The 18,897-nt window shown below is 37.8% G+C and overlaps 1 protein-coding gene across 1 annotated transcript in view; it reads right to left on the reverse strand.

Moving 5' to 3' along the window:
• Window positions 1-816: 816 nt before the first annotated feature.
• The window catches only part of CDKAL1 (CDK5 regulatory subunit associated protein 1 like 1), a 377,407-nt gene continuing 359,326 nt past the window's right edge, over window positions 817-18,897 (reverse strand). Inside the window, exon 16 of the mRNA XM_062514885.1 lies at window positions 817-2,923. Coding sequence (XP_062370869.1) covers window positions 2,717-2,923 — 207 coding nt within the window. The 3' untranslated portion in view covers window positions 817-2,716. The remainder of the gene's footprint in view (window positions 2,924-18,897) is intronic.

Here is an 18,897-nt window from a genome sequence, read left to right on the forward strand (position 1 = left end):
TAGCAGACACATTCTCTAGTGATGAGTGTGTTAAGCAAGTGTGAAAGTGGGATCAATTGACAATGAGGTAACTTTTCCTGCAATGACCTTGCTAAGATGGAGTGCAGCAGATTTCTCGCCAACCCTGTTGGCTTGCAAAGAGGGAATACTTGAAAGTAGGTGTCAAACACAACGTTGATGTAAAAATTAAAAATGCTGCCTGGCAGGGCACTTAGGGCATTCAGGGAGCAAATCAGGATCAAAAATCACAGATCAGATGTGTCCAGGTCAACTCATTCCATGAGGAGGATGTACTTCTACAGTTCACACTCACTGAGGTTTCCCAAGCTGCCCCAGTAGCCCCAGGCAGTTCAGCCTTGGTCCAGGTGAGCTGTTTAACCAGAACTGATTCGCTCAGCTCAGTGGCTTTGGTAGCTTTAGTTGTTCTTAAACAGAACACAATGACAAACACAATGCTGCTCTACAACAAAAAGTGTCAAAAACCTCTCTCAAAATCTAAAGGAAGGCAACAAAATATGTGATAAACAACACCTCCTACTTATCAGATTAAAGCTGTTTAAGAATATACTGTGAGCAATTTCATTTACAAAGTCTTCTTTGGCCTCTTTCAGTATATTGCACTATTTCTAAGAAAATAAGATGGTCCCATTAAAGTCAACGATGCACAGAATCTAAATCACAAGGTTTGTAAATCTCTGTAATAGCTGATGCAATGAGTCTGTAATTGCCACGATTAGATAAGCTAGAGTGGCTGACAGAGATAATGCTAGAGGCACACAACATATCTGCATAGATTATTTCCACCACATGCGAAAATTTGGCTGGGATATAATGATTTTGCCAATCCACAGTTTTCCTGAGAATCTTGCAATCTGTGGTACTCTCCTGAAAATTTCAACTACCAGAGCCATGTTGATGTTTTTTTTTTTTTTTGAGAATTTCTCAGATTTGTTTGAAAAGTAAATTACTGACTGTTATATATTCCTTACTGAACAGAAAAGCCGGGGGGAAAAAAGCACCCCAACAAACAGAAGCAAATAAGGGCATGGTTGTTTTTTGGTTTTCGCTTTTTTCTTTTAAAACTCAATTGATTTTGCATCTTGGCTTACGACCTTCAGTGGCTGGTATAAGAAATATAATATTTGATCATAAACACACACGCGATTTCCTGAAGACAGTTACATGTGTTGTTATAATTTACAGGCTGTGCTGAAAGCATCATGGTGGAACTTCCTGGTTAATCGTCTGTAACTATTGTGAATCCCCAATTTATAAAGCACTGAGCACTCTTCCTGGGTGATTATTCCTCTGGCACTGTAGAGACAATGTACTGGGTTTGGCTGGGATAGAGTTAATTTTCTTCACCACAACTGGTATGGGGCAATGGTTTGGACTTGCTGCTGCTGAGTAGGGCTTGCACAGAGCCAAGGCCTCTTCTGCATTTCTGGGAATGGCTGAGCACCTGCCTGTCAAAGTAATGAATGATTTATTTCCTTGGTTTGCTTTGCATGCATGTGCAGCTTCTGTTTTACCTATTTAAGTGTCTTTACCTCAACCCCTAAGTTTGTTCACTTTTGCCCTTCTGATTATTGTCCCTACCCTGCTGCAGGGGGGTGAGCATCTTAGCTGCCTGCTGGGGTTAAACCACAACAGACATGCATGACAGCTCAGCTCCATCTGGATATGACACAAACATTAAAAAAAAAAAAATCAACAGTGCCTGTGCTATAATTTTAAACAGTCTTTGCAAGTGGAAGTTTGGATGAACATTCAGAAAGGTGACAAGGCATGAACAAACCACCAATATGATGCAACCAAGTGCTGGAAGGACTAGGCACACAGTCCAGTTCCTGACTGACCAGCACACTCTCAGCATGTGTGGAGATCCTGTCATGACAAAAATGGCTTGAAGAAAGTAATTAAAAAAAATCATTGTGTAAAATGCAACCTCTCCACTAACAGAGTAATAATTCTTTTATTGAGCCAATGCACGGCTATGAGATTCCCATGTAGTTCTCCAAGCACTGTATAAAAGCTACACACTGTATTAAATCCTCTTTTAACAGTACTCTATCACCTGAATGACATCTTCCCATTCAATTATAAAAATCCAACACCTTTAGAACTACTGCTATGTAAAAATAATTATTCTTGTATTAACAAAGCCTAATAAATCATTGTGAAGTTGAGAGGTGCAAGATGACAAGCAAAAATTCTTCCAGACATGACAGCAAAATAAATAGCAACAAATAACAAACTTTAATGGCCTTGCAGTGTTCATTCTAATGTAAAAAGACAGATACCAAATGATCACACTGCATCAAGCAAAATCCTTAGGAAAGCTTTAAATATCCTATCCATAAAAGATGACTAATATCACTCAGTGGAAAGATTCCTTATAAACTTAATGCAATTTTACCTGATACAGCAATTACGAAAAGAGTATGTAATGCAAACATTGCATCATTTTAGGAAGAAAAGGAAAGATGCAACAAACTGTTCTACCAACCAAGGATCTCTGGTTTTGGCAAGATAGGCTTTCCCACAGCTTATTAATGTTCTCTCCTTTGAATGACAGGAAAGGCATAGAGTGAGTACAAATTATTGCCCAATTTATATTAGCTTTTCTTTCCTAAAAAAAAAAATGTTGGTAAAAGTGTTTCCTTTGAAGATTTTGAACAGCAGTTTCATTGTTTTTATAAAAGCCCCATTCAGTTCACAGTTCTGTTTTCATTCCTCCGTAGTAAAACATAACAAGAACTGCCAGTAGAGCCAGGCTGACAGACAGGATCTTCAGTCCACCTCCCCCTTGTTGCCATGGGAGCTGCAAAGCCATCCAGGAGTTGAGCCGTGTTTTCACTGGGATCTCCGCAGAAGGCTGTGCTTTCCAGTTTGTGCCATTCTGTGCTGAACGTCTGAAATCCTGTGAAGAAATGCACACATTAGGATTGAAACTGTGTTACATCCTTCTGACTGCACATGCCAAATACAACCTCCTCTTTATACTGAGGTTCAAATTAATGACCTCTTCAAGACCAACAATTCAACCTGCACTGCATCATCATCAGGCCATCAGTTTTTCGTACAGGAATCTTATAAATGCCATGCAAAATCAGTATTTCTAATGAAATTAACTGCCAAATCAATGCAGCTGTTAGCAACAGAAACAAATTTCCAGACCTCACTGTTGTCAGAGACGGTTGTTTGATGGTTATTTTTTAATTTGTTTTGCTGCTATCTCACTACTTTCCAATTTTTGGCTTCTCCAAAAGAAATGTCTAACCAATGATAAAGGGGACCACAACACTCAATCCTTTACACAGCAGGGATCTTCTAAAGTCAATCATCGACTCCTGGTGTGTCAGCTCAGTGGTGCTTGAAAATCCTCCCAAAGGGCTTTTCCTTTCCCTTGACCCTCAGGAGGCAGCTGTGCTAAAACACTCACCTTCTCATTCAGCATATTGAATCCCAGTTCCCTGCTGTGCCTGCCATTACCATTCCCAACCTGACTGCAAGCACCAAGATCCCCAAGAACATGATGTCTTTTAACTGCAGCACAGGTTACAGATATTGCATTACTACTTCAGCAGAAAATCCAAGTGTAAAGAATAAAAGGCTCTTTTCTCTCTCACCCTTGTTCAGTTCAGCATTGTAGATGCTCAAAAGGAAAAAACATCCAGGGAAACTGATGACATTTGCAAGAGATGCAAGTGGTAAAGGTGTAATTAAATAAAGGTGTAGTGATGCTGCATTGTAAGAGTCAATATTTTTGTTGATCATTTCTGGTTTCCTCCATTTGAATAATTTCTTGGGAATTCAATTGAGTTCAGATGGATTTTTAATTGGATTGAATATCTCCAGTTAAAAAAAGGGGTTTGATTAAACCATTTTATTTTCTTCTCTTTCACATTTTGTATAAAATGAAGCAGGGAACCAGAAAGTACCTATCTGAATAATCCTGTATTTCCAAGAAGCTGAAACAGGGCCACATGAAAATACAGACCAGATGCCCACTCTGTCTGACATATTTCTGGGCAAACTCAAAGAAATATCAAAGCTCCGAGAAAGGTGCCTGCCTATGAAAGTGTGACAGCACAATTCAAACCTTCTGTAACTGCCTCCTGCTTTCCATTTCAGCAATCAGCTCCATTACAGTAATTGTAGAAGGAAAATAATGATTACTACTGGTTAGGTAAGTAAGGATCAAAGGGGCAAATGACAGCCTGGAGTAGGTGCTACTCTAACAGCTCAGTTATTGCTGACTTAGATCCCAGTTCCCACAGGCAAAGCATTACTGATCAAGTGAACTATGAAATGAGGATGACCTCTCACACAGACTGCACCTGGAAGAACATCAGCCGGGTAAACAGAAGAAAAGAAACAGGTAAGAACACTGAGGTGTAGTTCTCCACAGAGTGAGGCACAGTTAACAGCACCATTCCAGAACTTCAGTCTATATTGTGCAGAACATGTTAACTTAATCAAAAACTTTTGTTAAGTTACTCATTACAATCAATTTCTAAGGCATCTGAAATTTTAGTACTTGGCCATAGATATTTTTTCCCAAATCAAAGCTGATTAACCTTTGCCTGAAGATTAAACTGGAAAATGTACAGTATTAAAGATTTTTTACAAATGAGTCAAAATTCTTTTGCAATTTTTTTCTTTCTAGACATTTATAAAGCCTTTCTTTTCTTTGTAGGTCTCACCAATCTCTACTAATGTAAGGTTTTAAATTTATGGTAATGACCTGTTTTTACATGTACTGTTGGTACATTAACACTAAAGTGATTTGAAGGAATAGATAAGGCTGTAACAATATCAGTACAACTAAAATCTTATTTCTTCTGATATTTATTTTTCAGTGATGCAAGATTCAAAATCTGGCTGACTACAATCAGCCTATTGACTCCTAATTAAGTGTTTCTACACTGCATGATAGAAGTCATGGTTATTTAGTTGTACAAGACTAGATGTTATCCCTTGACAAACACATTAAGAGGGCCAGTACCTCACAAATGACATTGGGCCCTCTCCTCAATGCTCCTCTTCATGCTCAGCTTCAGTTCCTACCTACATGTCTCAGGATGACTAGAGACTGCCAGCAAAAACCCCAAACACAAATTACAAGTTGTAAAATGTTTTGAGAGACTTCTTTTAAGTTTTCCACTTCACTAACAGTTGAGCACATCAGTGTTTCATGCATTCAATCATGTTTCTGCAATGTAATTTACAGTAGTGGTTTCACTGGCATTTCATTCACGTTACACAGATTTTCTGTTTTCCAACATAAAACCAAAGAGTCTCATCTCGCTGCATGATCATAATTTTGATCATGCATTGCCTATAATGTGTTTTCTTTTGTTACCATACTGTTTTCTTACACCTCTACTGCAACATGCACTGCATATGCATTACGTAGTGCTGCATACTGCTAGTAGGACAGAATGGCACAAGAGATTTTAGCAAGGTTTACAAAGTTCCAGTGGTGATGAACACTGCTGGTGAGTTGTCCTGATAGCATTTTATCTAAGTCAGCCTGTATAGCTGTGAAATCTGTTGTTTTTTTTTTTCTTACTTCATTGTATTTCCAATAAATGAGATGATCATATTGATATACTAAACCCATTTTTTTATTTCTTTCAGTAGAAAGACAAAAATATCTCAGTTTGCAAACTGAAGTGACCCTTTTCTTAAAGACGTACATCACAGGTTACCACTTAAACATGCTGTGTTTCTGTTTGATAATGTACACCTCTTCAGGTGATCCTGCCAAATATTCCCTTTCAAGGAATGTAAAGAATGTATTCATCTGATCCATGTTTTCTAAGCACTGTTCTCTAGTACGGCCCAAAATTCTGCCTGACACATGCACAATACCACAGACTTCCATGAAAATAACAGTCTTTTTGTCCCCATCCTGAGATTCATACAGAGCTTTTAAACCCAGGATAATCACTCAGAGACACCTGCAGGTGGATGCCTCTTCCTCAGAGTGTGTTGTGCAGCTCAGTGAGACATGCCACAAATTCCCCAGTGGGAAGAGGGGCTCTGCTAAAGGCACTGTGTCACTGTACCCTCTCCCTCCTCAGTAAGGGCTGAGTGGCCCTTGCCACAGTCTGGACAACAGTGAAGGGCTGGTCAAGAATATAAGCAGCTCTTCCAGGCACACAAGTATTATATAAACAGCTGCATTAGTGAAAAATGCTGTAATATTCTCAACTGATACAGCTGTGGTATTTACCACATAGAATTACTAGTCAAAGTTTAACAGTTCCTTAAGCTGAGCTCAGAAATCACAGTTTTGTAGCTGCAAGTGTTAGAAAGATTATCATAATGATTATTTTCAGTGGAATTTAGAATTAAATTCAAAGCCTCTTTTAACAAAAAAAGAAAAAATAAAAATGCTTGGAGGAAGCCCTAAGGTAAAGAAGTTTCAAAAATACGTTTTTATACTAGTTTCAGTCTTGATAGGCCACAAAGTCTTTGGTAGAATTGGTTAAGCATTGCTCTCACTAAATAGGACCACAATGAAGGAAAAGGTACGCTAAGATTTAAAACTACATACTATGAACCAAAATGAGGGGAGGAAGGGAAATTACCAGACTGAAATGCAAAGACAGAGACTTTGAGCTAAGCATCTTGTATTTCCATGGAGGCAGCCTTTCATCTTGTTTTGGCAGTCACAAAGTAAACACAAGACTTTGCTAATAAGGTATAATATAAATTATTAAAACTTCTAGTGTATGATCAAATGCATTTCAGATTATTTTTTGAATAATTCTGCCTTGACGACTGCCAGGAGTAATATATTTTGTGTACTCTTGCACAGACCCATTGATTGCTGTCTTTCTGAAACTCCAGTCCCAGATTAAACCACCGTGCATGAAAGAAATATATAATCACATCAAAACCTAAGATTTGGCATCTGTCGATCACAGCCTAGCTTTTTGTAAGATCTCACTTCATGTTAGTCAACAAAGACATAAGAGAAACTCTTTAGCTCTGAGCTGAGGTTTTAATAGATTCAAAACATTTCTTACATGCAAATTTATTTTATGGCTCAGGGGCACTGTTAGAGCTTGAAGTGTTAGCTAACTGCTGTGAAAAACTACTTGACTGGGCATATCTCAAGATAAATTAGACTTCTGAATTTTTTAGCCCAACCAAGTACATCACACACTTGTACTACTGGCTTTAAAAATATGGACTTTTACATAATCATGCACAACAAGTCTGTGTGACAAATTCAAAGAAAACATGTTAAAATATGCATTACATATCCTGCTGCACTATTTGAAACTCTGGGCTACTACACTTTAAAGGCATTTTTCAGATTTAAAAAAACGGTTACTGAAGGTCACATAGATTGCACATCAGAAAATAAGTAAATTGAGTTTTACTGAATAGTTCTGGAAGACACATTTAGTTCTGTAGGCATTAAGAGAACTCCTTTGATTTATTACTTTCAAAATTCTACCAGCCTTCTGCAAATGTGGAATGCTGATCTTAAATTACAAAATAATTACATGGAAAATATTTTTTTCCTAATGGAATTAACATGGTAATTCCTATAAGAAGCATCCCTGCCATCATATATTCCAGTGAATGCCCAGTATGATGCTGTTAAAAGAAAATGCTGTCTACAAGCATGCTTGTGTCAGATTGTTATCAGCTGTACACCATTCCTTGGAATTCACTGATGGGAACTACTCACAGTTTACTTACCCACTTGAAAAAATGAGAAACCTTGAGGAAAAAGAATAAAGCAGCCAGGTCCTTTTGCAAAGGAATTTAATATTATTTCTTCGTTTTGGGCTTTGAAAACATCCAGTGATTGAGACCACAATCTCTCGGGGCCTTTGTTCGCCTGCTGGAGCTCATTCATGGGGAAAATACTTCTCTGATTTATCCAGTCTGAACCTCTCACTTCAACTTGGGCCCAGTCTCTCATCCTCCCACGTGTCCAACGGGAGGCACTTGGCTCCGTGCTGTCAGGAACCTCTGTGCAGGCACTGGGGAGCTCCTGCTGGGGTCTCGAGCAGCCACCCCTTCTCCAGCCCTGAACCAGCCTCTACTCACAGGGCAGCTGCTCCAGCCCCAACCAACCCCGTGACGCAAATCTGAACTCATTACAGTGCCCAGATTCTAATTTACATCAAGATCACTACAGATGACCCAGTCAAAGCAGGTCAGCAATACTCCTAGAAGCTGGACCACGGTCAAATGTAACTATAGAGGTAATAATGGGAGGCCAGAGAGATTGATTGACCTTAAGCTCATCTGCATTAAATCTGACAGTTCCTCCCAGCTGTCATCCTTTATGGAGACCATCTTTAACTAGGGCCTTCCCTGATCTGCACAGGAAGTCAGCAAAATCTGTGTTCTTTCCAGTAACACCTGTATGATCTGTCTGATTCCTTTGATCAGCATAGAAAAACCCACTTTGCTCACTACTCAACTTTTACCTTGATTACTACTACAATAATTCCTCCTGTCCATTCTCTTTTCCTTCTACTTCTCCTCGGTTCTTTCTTGCATCATCTGACCACTCAGCCTCTCAAATAAACAGAGATGCCACTAGGAACACAAATTTGTAGTGTCATGTTATACAGACACATATCTGGAACTTCCTCCTCCTACATTAACATTAAATTCAAATTTTAATATTCCTATTTAAGGGTATAAAAGGAATTAATTTTCCCTCTGTAAATTCCCACCATTACTGTATGGCTGCCCTGGTGTTTTTCTTGGCAGACATCTCTCCCTGATCTCTTCCATGTTCTTACCTAAGGGTAGGCCCTTGCCTACCTACTTCTTTTTCCTCCCCCAGTCTTTCAAATTGTTCTTTCAATCGGCCCTCAAAATTCAAAAAGCACTTAGAGGCTAGACAGAAGGCTGAGCAACTGGGGCTTATTAAATAACTTCCTTTGTGATGTACACTTTGAGGAGGAAGGAAACAACCAAAAAGCTCAACTAACAAAAGAAACAGAAACAAGAGTAACAACCAACTGAGAAAACCCAAGCCAAAAAACACCTCCAAAATGTTTAAAACACAATCGTGTGCTGCTTTTTTATTACAACTTCTTGTTTTAGCCTGTTTCTTTACATTTACCTATAAATGCTTCCAGCCATTCTTTTTTTTACATATTTGTACTTTGTGCTGCTATTAAACTTAGTGACTCAGTATCATTCCACTACACAAACAATGCACTGTCAAAATAACCTGTCATTCAAGGTCAGACACGACGTCTCTAAAAAATAGTGTGATGCCTGGATCCTGAGCTTTATTTTTATATAATAAGGTGTGTGGGGTGTCAATCACTATGACGGAACAAAAGGACATGACAGCAAACATTCCAGATAGCACCTGCAGCCACAGCAGAACTGAGAGATCTTCTAAACAGAAAAAGTTTGCAATCCAAAAATCACAGTCACCCAAGCAATGACTTGAAATTAAGAATGAACGTAGCAGCATAATGTGGACAAATTCAGGATGGGGTTCTGTCACTATTTATCTCCCTGTGCATAGGACAGTTTTATGAAGGAGATGGCAGGTACTTGCTCTGGGCACTTATGTGGTAATTAGCTGGCTAATAGACAAATCTGTTTCCTAGAGATCCCCAGCACAGGCTTCATGGCTTTGAAAATACATTACAGTGAATTACAGGATGTATATTAACTTGTAGTAACACTAGACACCATTTTTCATTGTGCACACCACAGCCTGTCATATTAGATACCACTCCATAGGATTCCAGTTTGCTCCTTTAAAGGATAACTGAGATTTTTTTAAAATTGTTTTTGGTGTTTTTTTTCATTTTAAAATGAAATTTAAGGTTATGTTTATAATACAGCAGTTTTCCCAGTTTATTTTGTTGGATGATGAAAGAAAGACAGCATGTGAATGTTCAAAGACTGCCCTACAAGTGAGAATATTACATGAAATACAATATACTTTTTTACAGCACAAGCTTTCAGAGACCATCACCTTTTTGCTTCCCTTTTAAATCTTGAAACAACAGTGACAATTATGTGGAGGTCAATGCTAGCTACGGGCAAAGACACAAAAGGTTTCCATCAGAAAGAGTACCTCAGCAAAATGAAAAGCAAGATCTGAAAATATATATTCATGTCACAAGAAGCACCAATATAACTGAACAATATTCACATATCAACAGTGAAATGAGTAATACTGCTTTTACTCAAGGGACATTGTCTCTCAAAATCAGGAAAGATTTCAAAGATTTTTCACATAGAGCAAAGTAGAATAAACTGATATATGTACATATTCTTGGCTAAAGCCTTCCCCTTAATCCTAGAATATGTCATAATCCTGAATTTATGGTGTTTTCATTTCTTCCTAAAGAACCAAGCATTAAAATGGAATGTTCCACAGAGAATTATATAATACAACAACCTCAGAGACAAAGGATAGAGCCCTTCTTACACTTCAGTGTTGTGGATAAAAAAACATGGTTTAAAAAGAGCATTTTAAATACTTTGCAATGATACCAGGTACCAGAGCTTCAAATTTCTTTCCAATAGGTATCTGTGGGATCTATATAGGTCCCTCATTTTACAGGGAGACTGATAAACAAAGACTGAAGTGTCTCCAGTGCCACAATGCAAGTCAGGAATCAGTTCTCTACAATTCCTGCCTCAGATTCCAGCTGCCACCAGAAGCCAACATAGCCTGTAAAATCTTTTATGTCACTGAAGCTTAAGTTTTAAAATAATTTTCTTAAAGCTAGGCAATACTTTAATATGCACCCTCCTGACAATTTCTCTTACATTTACTTTCACAGACTTTTCTGCCTAGGATTAAACACCTCCAGTTCCTGGGAGTGCAGGTGCTCACCAAGCACAGCTGGAACCAGACCTTGGCAAAAAAAAGGATTTCATGTAAGCCTAAAATTTAACAGTTAATACAGTGTGACTGATCTTGACCAACTTTGTGGGTTCAGTGATAATACAAAGGTTTTCTTTTCACATTGTCATGGCCTCTTTCCTTTAAGTATCCTTAGTTGTTTTAGGAGGTCTCCCACAGTGCCAGTTAGCATACTTTTGAGCACCTGAGGGAGTGTCTGGAAATCTGTGTCTCCTTTTTAATTTCACACTCAGTGAAGTACAGCTGCAGCTAATGGAGGGCTCTCTCATGGAAACATCAAACAATGGTTACTTTCTGTGATTAGCAAGCCTAACTGCTCTAACACAATCTTTCTATCCCCAGTCACCACAAATGATTCGTGGGCCCTTCCCCACAAGAAAGATTGCATGAGAAAAACCTTTCTTGGCTTGCAGTGTATTTTATGCTAGATAATCATGATAGCACCTTGGCGCTCTGTCTAAGACTTCAAAGAGCAGCAACTATCCAATCTGCAGGCTGGAACGAATATCTACCCTCAGGAGAGACCTCATATCATTCAGAGGGTGGTCTGACCAAACTTCTGCAGTCGTATAGGATGTTGTGCAGTGCCTGAGCAGGGACTTGCACCCTGTCATGCTCAAATAGTGACCATCTGCACCCACTGGACCTCAGCCTTCTCCCACATGGGTGCTACACAGTGTGCTCTGCCAGGCTGTATCTGATAATTCTGAGGATTAGCTCATGAGGAGAATTTCAGTTCTTCTGGAATTAACCATTAAGTAAAAAATACTAATTTCTTTTTTTTCTTTATCTATTGTCCCCTGGAGTTGTCTTAAATGCTGAAAAGTCAACACGACAGCTTGCTTGAACTCATGCTACTAAATTTTAATAATTTTAAGTATCTATTTCCAAGCATCTTTAACTGGCCACCATCAAATCTGTTCTCCAGACTAATCTGCTAGCAGACACTTTAGACATCTGCCTCATCTTTATCTGTGAAATGGGAAGACAAAAGCTGTGTTTCAGGAGGATAATGAAAACATAAACTTATAACTGTTTCTGAAGAACTCAGAAATTTAATTATGGGGGTCACAGGAAAGGTTAGAAAGAAATATATAATTCCCTTGAAAGAGAGGTTGACAAGCTATGTAACAACACTAATATTACATGACAAACAATGAAGAGGAAAAATATCTAACGGTAACTTACTAAATTGAACACTAGGGAGTTTTTTTACCCAAAAGGTTGCCAAGCATTGGAAGAGGCTGCCCAGAGAAGTGTCTGAGTCACTGTCCCACCAGGTGTTTAAATGATGTGTGGGTATGGCACTTGGGGCCACGGTTTAGAGGTGGACGTGGCAGTGCTGGGTTAGTGATTGGATTTGATGATCTGTAAGGTCTTTTCCAACCTAAAAGGTTCTGATACTAAAGGAATAGTCTCAGCTCTGTGCACAAAAAATTGCACATGGACATGTGTGAAAATACTGCATCAGCACCTAGTAAAAGACTGAAACACAGTACAGCTGGCATTTACATGGAAATGAGGACTGTTAAACTTTCCTCTAGTTAGAAAAGGCTACTGGTCTGCGAGAATACAGCCCATACTATTTTAATACAGCTTTCTTTCATGTTTTGCTGTTGCTTTTGTCTCTAGGTGAATACAAGCATTGACAGCAATTGACTCCTGGGCAAGTGGTGTCCTCCAAATTATTTCAATATCTCTGCCTATCCTAGTAACTTTTGAATCTACTCACTTCAACAGTGGGAGAACAGCAAGGGCTGGTAAAAAAAAACTCGCCCAATCTAAATCAGTGCTCCTGCTGAGGGAAGAGCCAGACCACAGCCTCAATGACCTATTTTATGTCACCACCCTGCTGACCAGTCTGTAGTCCTGAAACTCCAAATCACATACGGTAGTTACAGAAACCAGGAAAAGTTGTAAAAAAGTGAGACAAACACAAATAAAACAGATGATGACCTGAAAATGGCAAACATACACCATGTGTCTACAGGGGTGGGAAATGCAAGCCTAAAGGATGAAAACTGTGGGCCTTATCGTAGTTTTTAACAAATTGATGGGTTTGGATTTTAAAATGTTTCATGTCTTCATACTAAAGCTTAACAGCACTACAATAGTTTTCTTTTATCACACAAGATACTCCCCCAAGTATAATTCATTCCTTTCTAGCTGTTAAGAGCTGCACATCTGGCTTTCCCCTGTGGTTCTGTGACAAAATCTGATTATGCTACAGAATCTTAAGCACTCCTCACTGAAAAAATAATGAACTAACATTTCTTTGGACATGAGACACATGAGCTGAAAAAGGAAACAAATTCCTGTCATTCTAAGCACTACTTCCATCATTTCACCAAATTAAAGTTCTTGTATTTTGAAAAAACTGTCTGTGTCAGAAATGGATATTCACAGCTGTCCTTTTTGTATGATAATTATGTTATCTGCACTTATCAGAGATTTTGTATGTGAGAATTGCAAAATAGTTTCCACACGGATAAGATAAATCATAGTCACACTGAGTGAAATGACTTAACAATCACATGTGAAATCATGTCAAAACAAGGACTAGAGTTAAAAAAAAAATCCTCTAGTCCTGATAACAGGATCCTTAACTCAGGACCAGAAATCCATCTGGTCGGTATTATGCATAGGTAGCTTTTGCAGCTATGTGATTTTTTTGACAAAAAGAGCTTGAATGTACTGCCTACACATTTTTGTTCCACCAAAAGTACTTTCACAAACATTTCCAAGTCACTCCAATCCAAAATGGAACATTTGCTCAAATTCTGCCACAGTACACACACACACATATATATATAGGTATGAAGAAGAATCCATCAATTTGAAAGTGAAGACATTGAGTGAATAATTTTCTTACATGATATTGTGTCAAGGACCTCCGATTATACTGAGACTAAAGAAAAATAATAGTAAATTCCATGGGTCTTTTTGTTTTGCATTTGACATCTGGCTCTCTAAGCCAGTCAGGTCTCATTCCTTTTACTATTTATCATTCACACATCCATCTCAGGTTTTGGTCACTTGGGTGGCCAAACTTTTTTGAGAGGTCATGGGAGTCTACTGAGAGCCTAGGCTGCCATGCCTTGCCAATCACCTGGCCAGACAGAAATGTGTCATGTAATTAATTGCTATGAGCACTCCTGCTCCACACATCACATATGCTCCCACATACATGACACTGACCAGCAGCCCTTGGAAAAGAGGGTTTTTAGATAACACCAAATGAGCCAGGTCAACTCTTTAGGTTGTCCCATGCCAGAGGCTGGCCATTTCTGACCTGGAATAAAGACAACATGCTCACACATGTGCAGAGAGGGCTTCTTTACAGGCCAAGTCTAACAAAGCAGTGGTTCTACTGGTAAGACCAGGTAAAAAGGCAAAATAAAAAATGTCATAAAGAAGACATTGTCAGCACAGTAAAATCAACACTCATCTGCAGACTTGAGTCAGAAACTTCAGATTAACTATTTTCTTATGGGCTGACGAGCTGTCAAGATCAAAAATGGTCTGCCTTCAGGTCCTTAATTATTCTGTGTGATTGCCACCACCAGAAACAACTAAAAACTTACATTTCTTCTAGAAAAAATATTTATAAACATTAAAAAAATGTATGCTTTTAATTTATAATCTTTTTAGCCCTTTTCTAAAATAAAGAATGAGAAAAATCTGTATTATTTCTATCATGGTGGCATTAATGAATGTGCAGAATAACTTGGTTTTGACTTTACACCACTGTATACTAACTAAAAATAACTTCATGCTAGTGCTTGTTACCTTAGTGATTAAAAGCTGAAGCACCACTGCAGTACATATATTTTTCTTATCGTAATTCCAGTTTTTTATAATATCTAGAATGGAAGAAACTTTACTTAAAATCATGTAAATGAAGAAATTTAAATACACCAAACCTGAGCTGTGGTCCTGGCTCAAGGAAAAGAAATTAAAGTAAATATGCTGGAATTTTAACATCCCATGGGGTTGAGTTTCAAGCACAGAAAAGCTGTGCTTGAAGCCCTCTAACTCTTTTGGAACCTCAAAACATGAATTATATCTGATGCCAACCGGTGAATCTGCTTTGAGTCAACTCCCTGTGAAAATGAACAAGCTTTGGAGTATGTTGTGATGAAAAAGAAAAGCTTAACACCTAAAGGTCTCTGCAAACAGACGTAGCACCAATTTTACCTTAATGGGAACATGCATGGGATTTGGGCTGTCTACACTAACCCTACCACACCACCACCATAACCTTTCACATGCTAACCTGACCAGATTTTTCAATCCAGAATTCCTTCATCCCAGGGCTGGATGAGACAATTGCAACAGATCCAGTTGTAATTTCTGGCTAGAATGGCTGGCATTAGAAAAAATCAGTAGAAAAATATTTTTTCTTCTTTAAGAGGGGTTCCAAGGTCTGAAATAATAAATTTTAGGTGGGGAAACTGTTCAAGTAATTTACAAGCACAATGAGAAGCAGTCAGAGGAAGGTTTTCAAGATCAGTGTACTGTACACTAACCACAAGTAAAGATGTCTTTAACAAAGTACTTATACAACCAGTAATTTTTATGTTTCTTTTACTTAATGGTCTTTGATAAAGCCCACAGGAAGAGATTGCTTTGGAATTTACTAAAAATAAGAACTGATCCTAAAGCTCAGTTTGAAGGAAAACTCATAGGCACTGAGCCAAGTTCCTTAAAGAGAGAAAGCAAATTTTTACAGTGATTATTACCCCTGGAGTTTGAGAAGACTCCTTTAAAAAGTCTCTTAGTGGGGGAGATTGTGGCAGGAGGGCAAGGGTTTATTTCTATTGTTGTTTGGTCCAGTAAAACTACAACAACACGCTTTAATAGCTAATGGCATGATAAAGGATCTGGAGGGAATGTTAAACACAATATGGAATACAGCCTGCACAAACACAAAGTTAGTGTATGTGACCTTTGAAGTAGCACCAGTTTCTAAGCTTGCTTAGTTGCTGTAACATTCTGTGGACTGTCTTAGAGCATACAATCATTCTAATGTGTTCAGCTGTCACAGTAAGTTCTTCGGATATTCTAGGGTAGTCAGGAGTATATCCTTGGTGGACTAAATTTAAGGCTATGAATTTCACATCAACTTCACATGTTATGTGAATATTTTAAGATATCTTTTCTCCAATGTAGCCATCGAATAGAACTTATTACTCAATTGCAATTAAATTTCAAAGTCGTAGCCCCTGCAAACATGCCTTTGAATTTTTACATGCAGACATGTTTCCCAACCATAATTTAGTAGGGACAAAGCCTTACAAAATTTGTTTCTTTCTCTTACTGAAAAGCCTTTTCCTCTTTTTCTTACACTTTATCTTATTACCCTTGACATCACAAAATTAAAAAGAAAAACCTTTAATCTCTAATAAATCTCTTATAAGTATATTAAAAGCACAAGCATAAACCACCACGTCCAAATATTATAAAAGTCTGACTGGGAAATTATGATTAAAAATGTACCTAGGTATCCTACTATAACTCACAATTAATTCTAATATTGCAAAGCAGTTTAGGCTTTTTCAATGGATTTGTCAGAATAAAAAAAGTTACTTGCAAAATTTATGTATATCTTAGCAATTCTTGTTATCACAAAGGGAATAAGCAAGAACACAAAGGATGATTATTAGACTATTAGAAATCCATTAATCTACTCAGAATCTAATGAAGATTTTGAACATGCAATAATATTAAAGGATACAGAACATGGCAGTTTACTTTAACATGGTTTGGTAATTTTTTTTAAATGAGCTACACTTTTAAAACAGTTTTTAGTTAAAAAAATAGCTTAATCTCATGACTGTAATTTTTATTGCCCTTCAAAACAATCTCAAAGGTAATGAATCATCTCACTTCAATGGTTTTGGCAACAAATACATTTCTAAGAGATGGATGTTCAACATTCCAGAACTTTGTACATGTAAATTCAAACCTCCTACTGCTCTTTCATTTGGTGATGGAGAAAGCTGTATCATGAGCTACATGTGCCTTTTTTGTGCTGTCCCTTTCAAGTATTCATGTAGAAATACTATTTTAATTACAGCTTCAATAAAGGAGGAACAGATAGAAACAACATCCAATCAAGACATAAATATCTGATGCCTTTGACCATGTATTTGCTCACAGGAAAATGAGTGACAGGGAAGGAATGGAGAGAAAAATACTGTCTAAGTGTGCTTTTTGGTGATCTAAGGAGTACTGATAAAAAGAACAGGGATGACTAAATACTGCAAGCAGAGATAAAATGTACACATGGGCTGAAAATCCTTCATCTATCTTTGTACTAAGTCTACTGGAGAGGTATAAAATTCAAAACTATGATTTTTGTGAACTGGATGTAGATGACTTCCAAAAACAACATAAAAATTGAGGAGAGTTGTGGCTGCTATATTTTTCTCCTGAAAGCAAAATAAAACTTACTGAACATTGGTATATTAAACAATAAAGGATTACCAAAACCAAATACTATTTAATTTTTTGCAGTGTCTGTTTGTTGGAGATCTGATGGAAAATAAATATTTTAAAAGGAACTCCTAAATATTACAGGGAGTGTCAAGCAGTTAAAATTACCATGGCTACACATTTCCCTATGCAAACAGACAGTAGAACCCACTCACTGATCTTGCAGTGCAGCATCAGCAGGTTGAGTACTAGAAATAATACACAAAAATTGCAGAACTATTTTAGCACTAGAGTTTTACTTCTGGAGGCAGAAGGGGTAGAACATTTCTGTTTAACCTTTGCTTATTCTCCAGAAAATGACTTAGAGTTGAATCTTCCCAGCCATTACTATTTCCATTTATTGTATGAACTGCACAAGATTAACATAATTATGTAATTTAAGTGATTAAACAGTGACATTCAGCAAAATAACACTGTCTGTTTAGGAAATGAAAAGTAAATAAATTAAAGTTCAGACCTTTTCAGCTGAAATGGACTGTGGCGAGCATTTGTTTGAAAAGGGTCTATGTAATATGTGTTGTTTTAGCTGAACTTTGAGCACTGTAGTTGAAATTCAGCCCTGCCAGAGGGATGGGCAAAAATATAAATTAAAGACACCAGGATAAAACTATTTGGTGAAGGTCTAATGCTTGCTCTTGGGTTTGCTGTCTTAAATCACTTCTGTGTACTGCAGTCCTCTAAGCAGGGCAGAGAAATGTGTGTTGGCTTAACACACTTGCACTACCTTCTGTTCCAGTTTGTGAGCCATCAAATGGCTAAATTAAAAATCTTCACTGAATGATAGCAGATAAGGCTGGAAACAAAGATGTCACCTAGCCCATACCCACAACCCAAGGTGGCTGACTTAAACCTCAAGTGTTTGTCCCAGACATTGGTGAAGTATGTTCCTAAAGATCAGCATTGATTAAAATTTCCCAACCACTACATGTGAATCAAGCCAGTGCTCATCTAAACCCAGCAAGAAAGTTTTACTCTGCCCATAAGAAAGACTAGACCACAAGTTTCAAATTTTAAGCTGAGAAATGGGCTTTCAAGCAGAAGAAAAATTCAAGTCAGCTCAATTCCCCAAATAAATAAAGCCAACACAGCATGCAGATAATGTGTAGATCATGGAAATCAGTATCTAAGGAACAGCACATGTTAAATTTTCAGGAAAAATGAGGCTTTCAAAGGTCCTTTTAAAAAACATCCATAGGTGGCATTGAGCTGTGCTCTACAAAAGGAAATGTATCTCTTATTACACTAACTTTATAGTGACCTTCATGAAATAACTGAAGAAAACGTAAGAAAAATGGACTAATTAAGAAGGATTTTGCACCATCTTTTATGACCCCTATTTACAACCAGCAGGGAATACAAGCAAGACATTAAATAAAACAGATTAATAAATGCAAAAGCATTAAGTACTTGTACGCTTTGCCCTATAATCAGTTCTTTCAGAGACTCATTGAATCATAGAATGGTTTGTGTTGGAATGGATCGTGAAGATCATCTCTTTCCAATTCCCC

This window comes from Cinclus cinclus, chromosome 1, assembly GCF_963662255.1.
Source record: "Cinclus cinclus chromosome 1, bCinCin1.1, whole genome shotgun sequence".
In the NCBI taxonomy this organism is placed as follows: domain Eukaryota; kingdom Metazoa; phylum Chordata; class Aves; order Passeriformes; family Cinclidae; genus Cinclus; species Cinclus cinclus.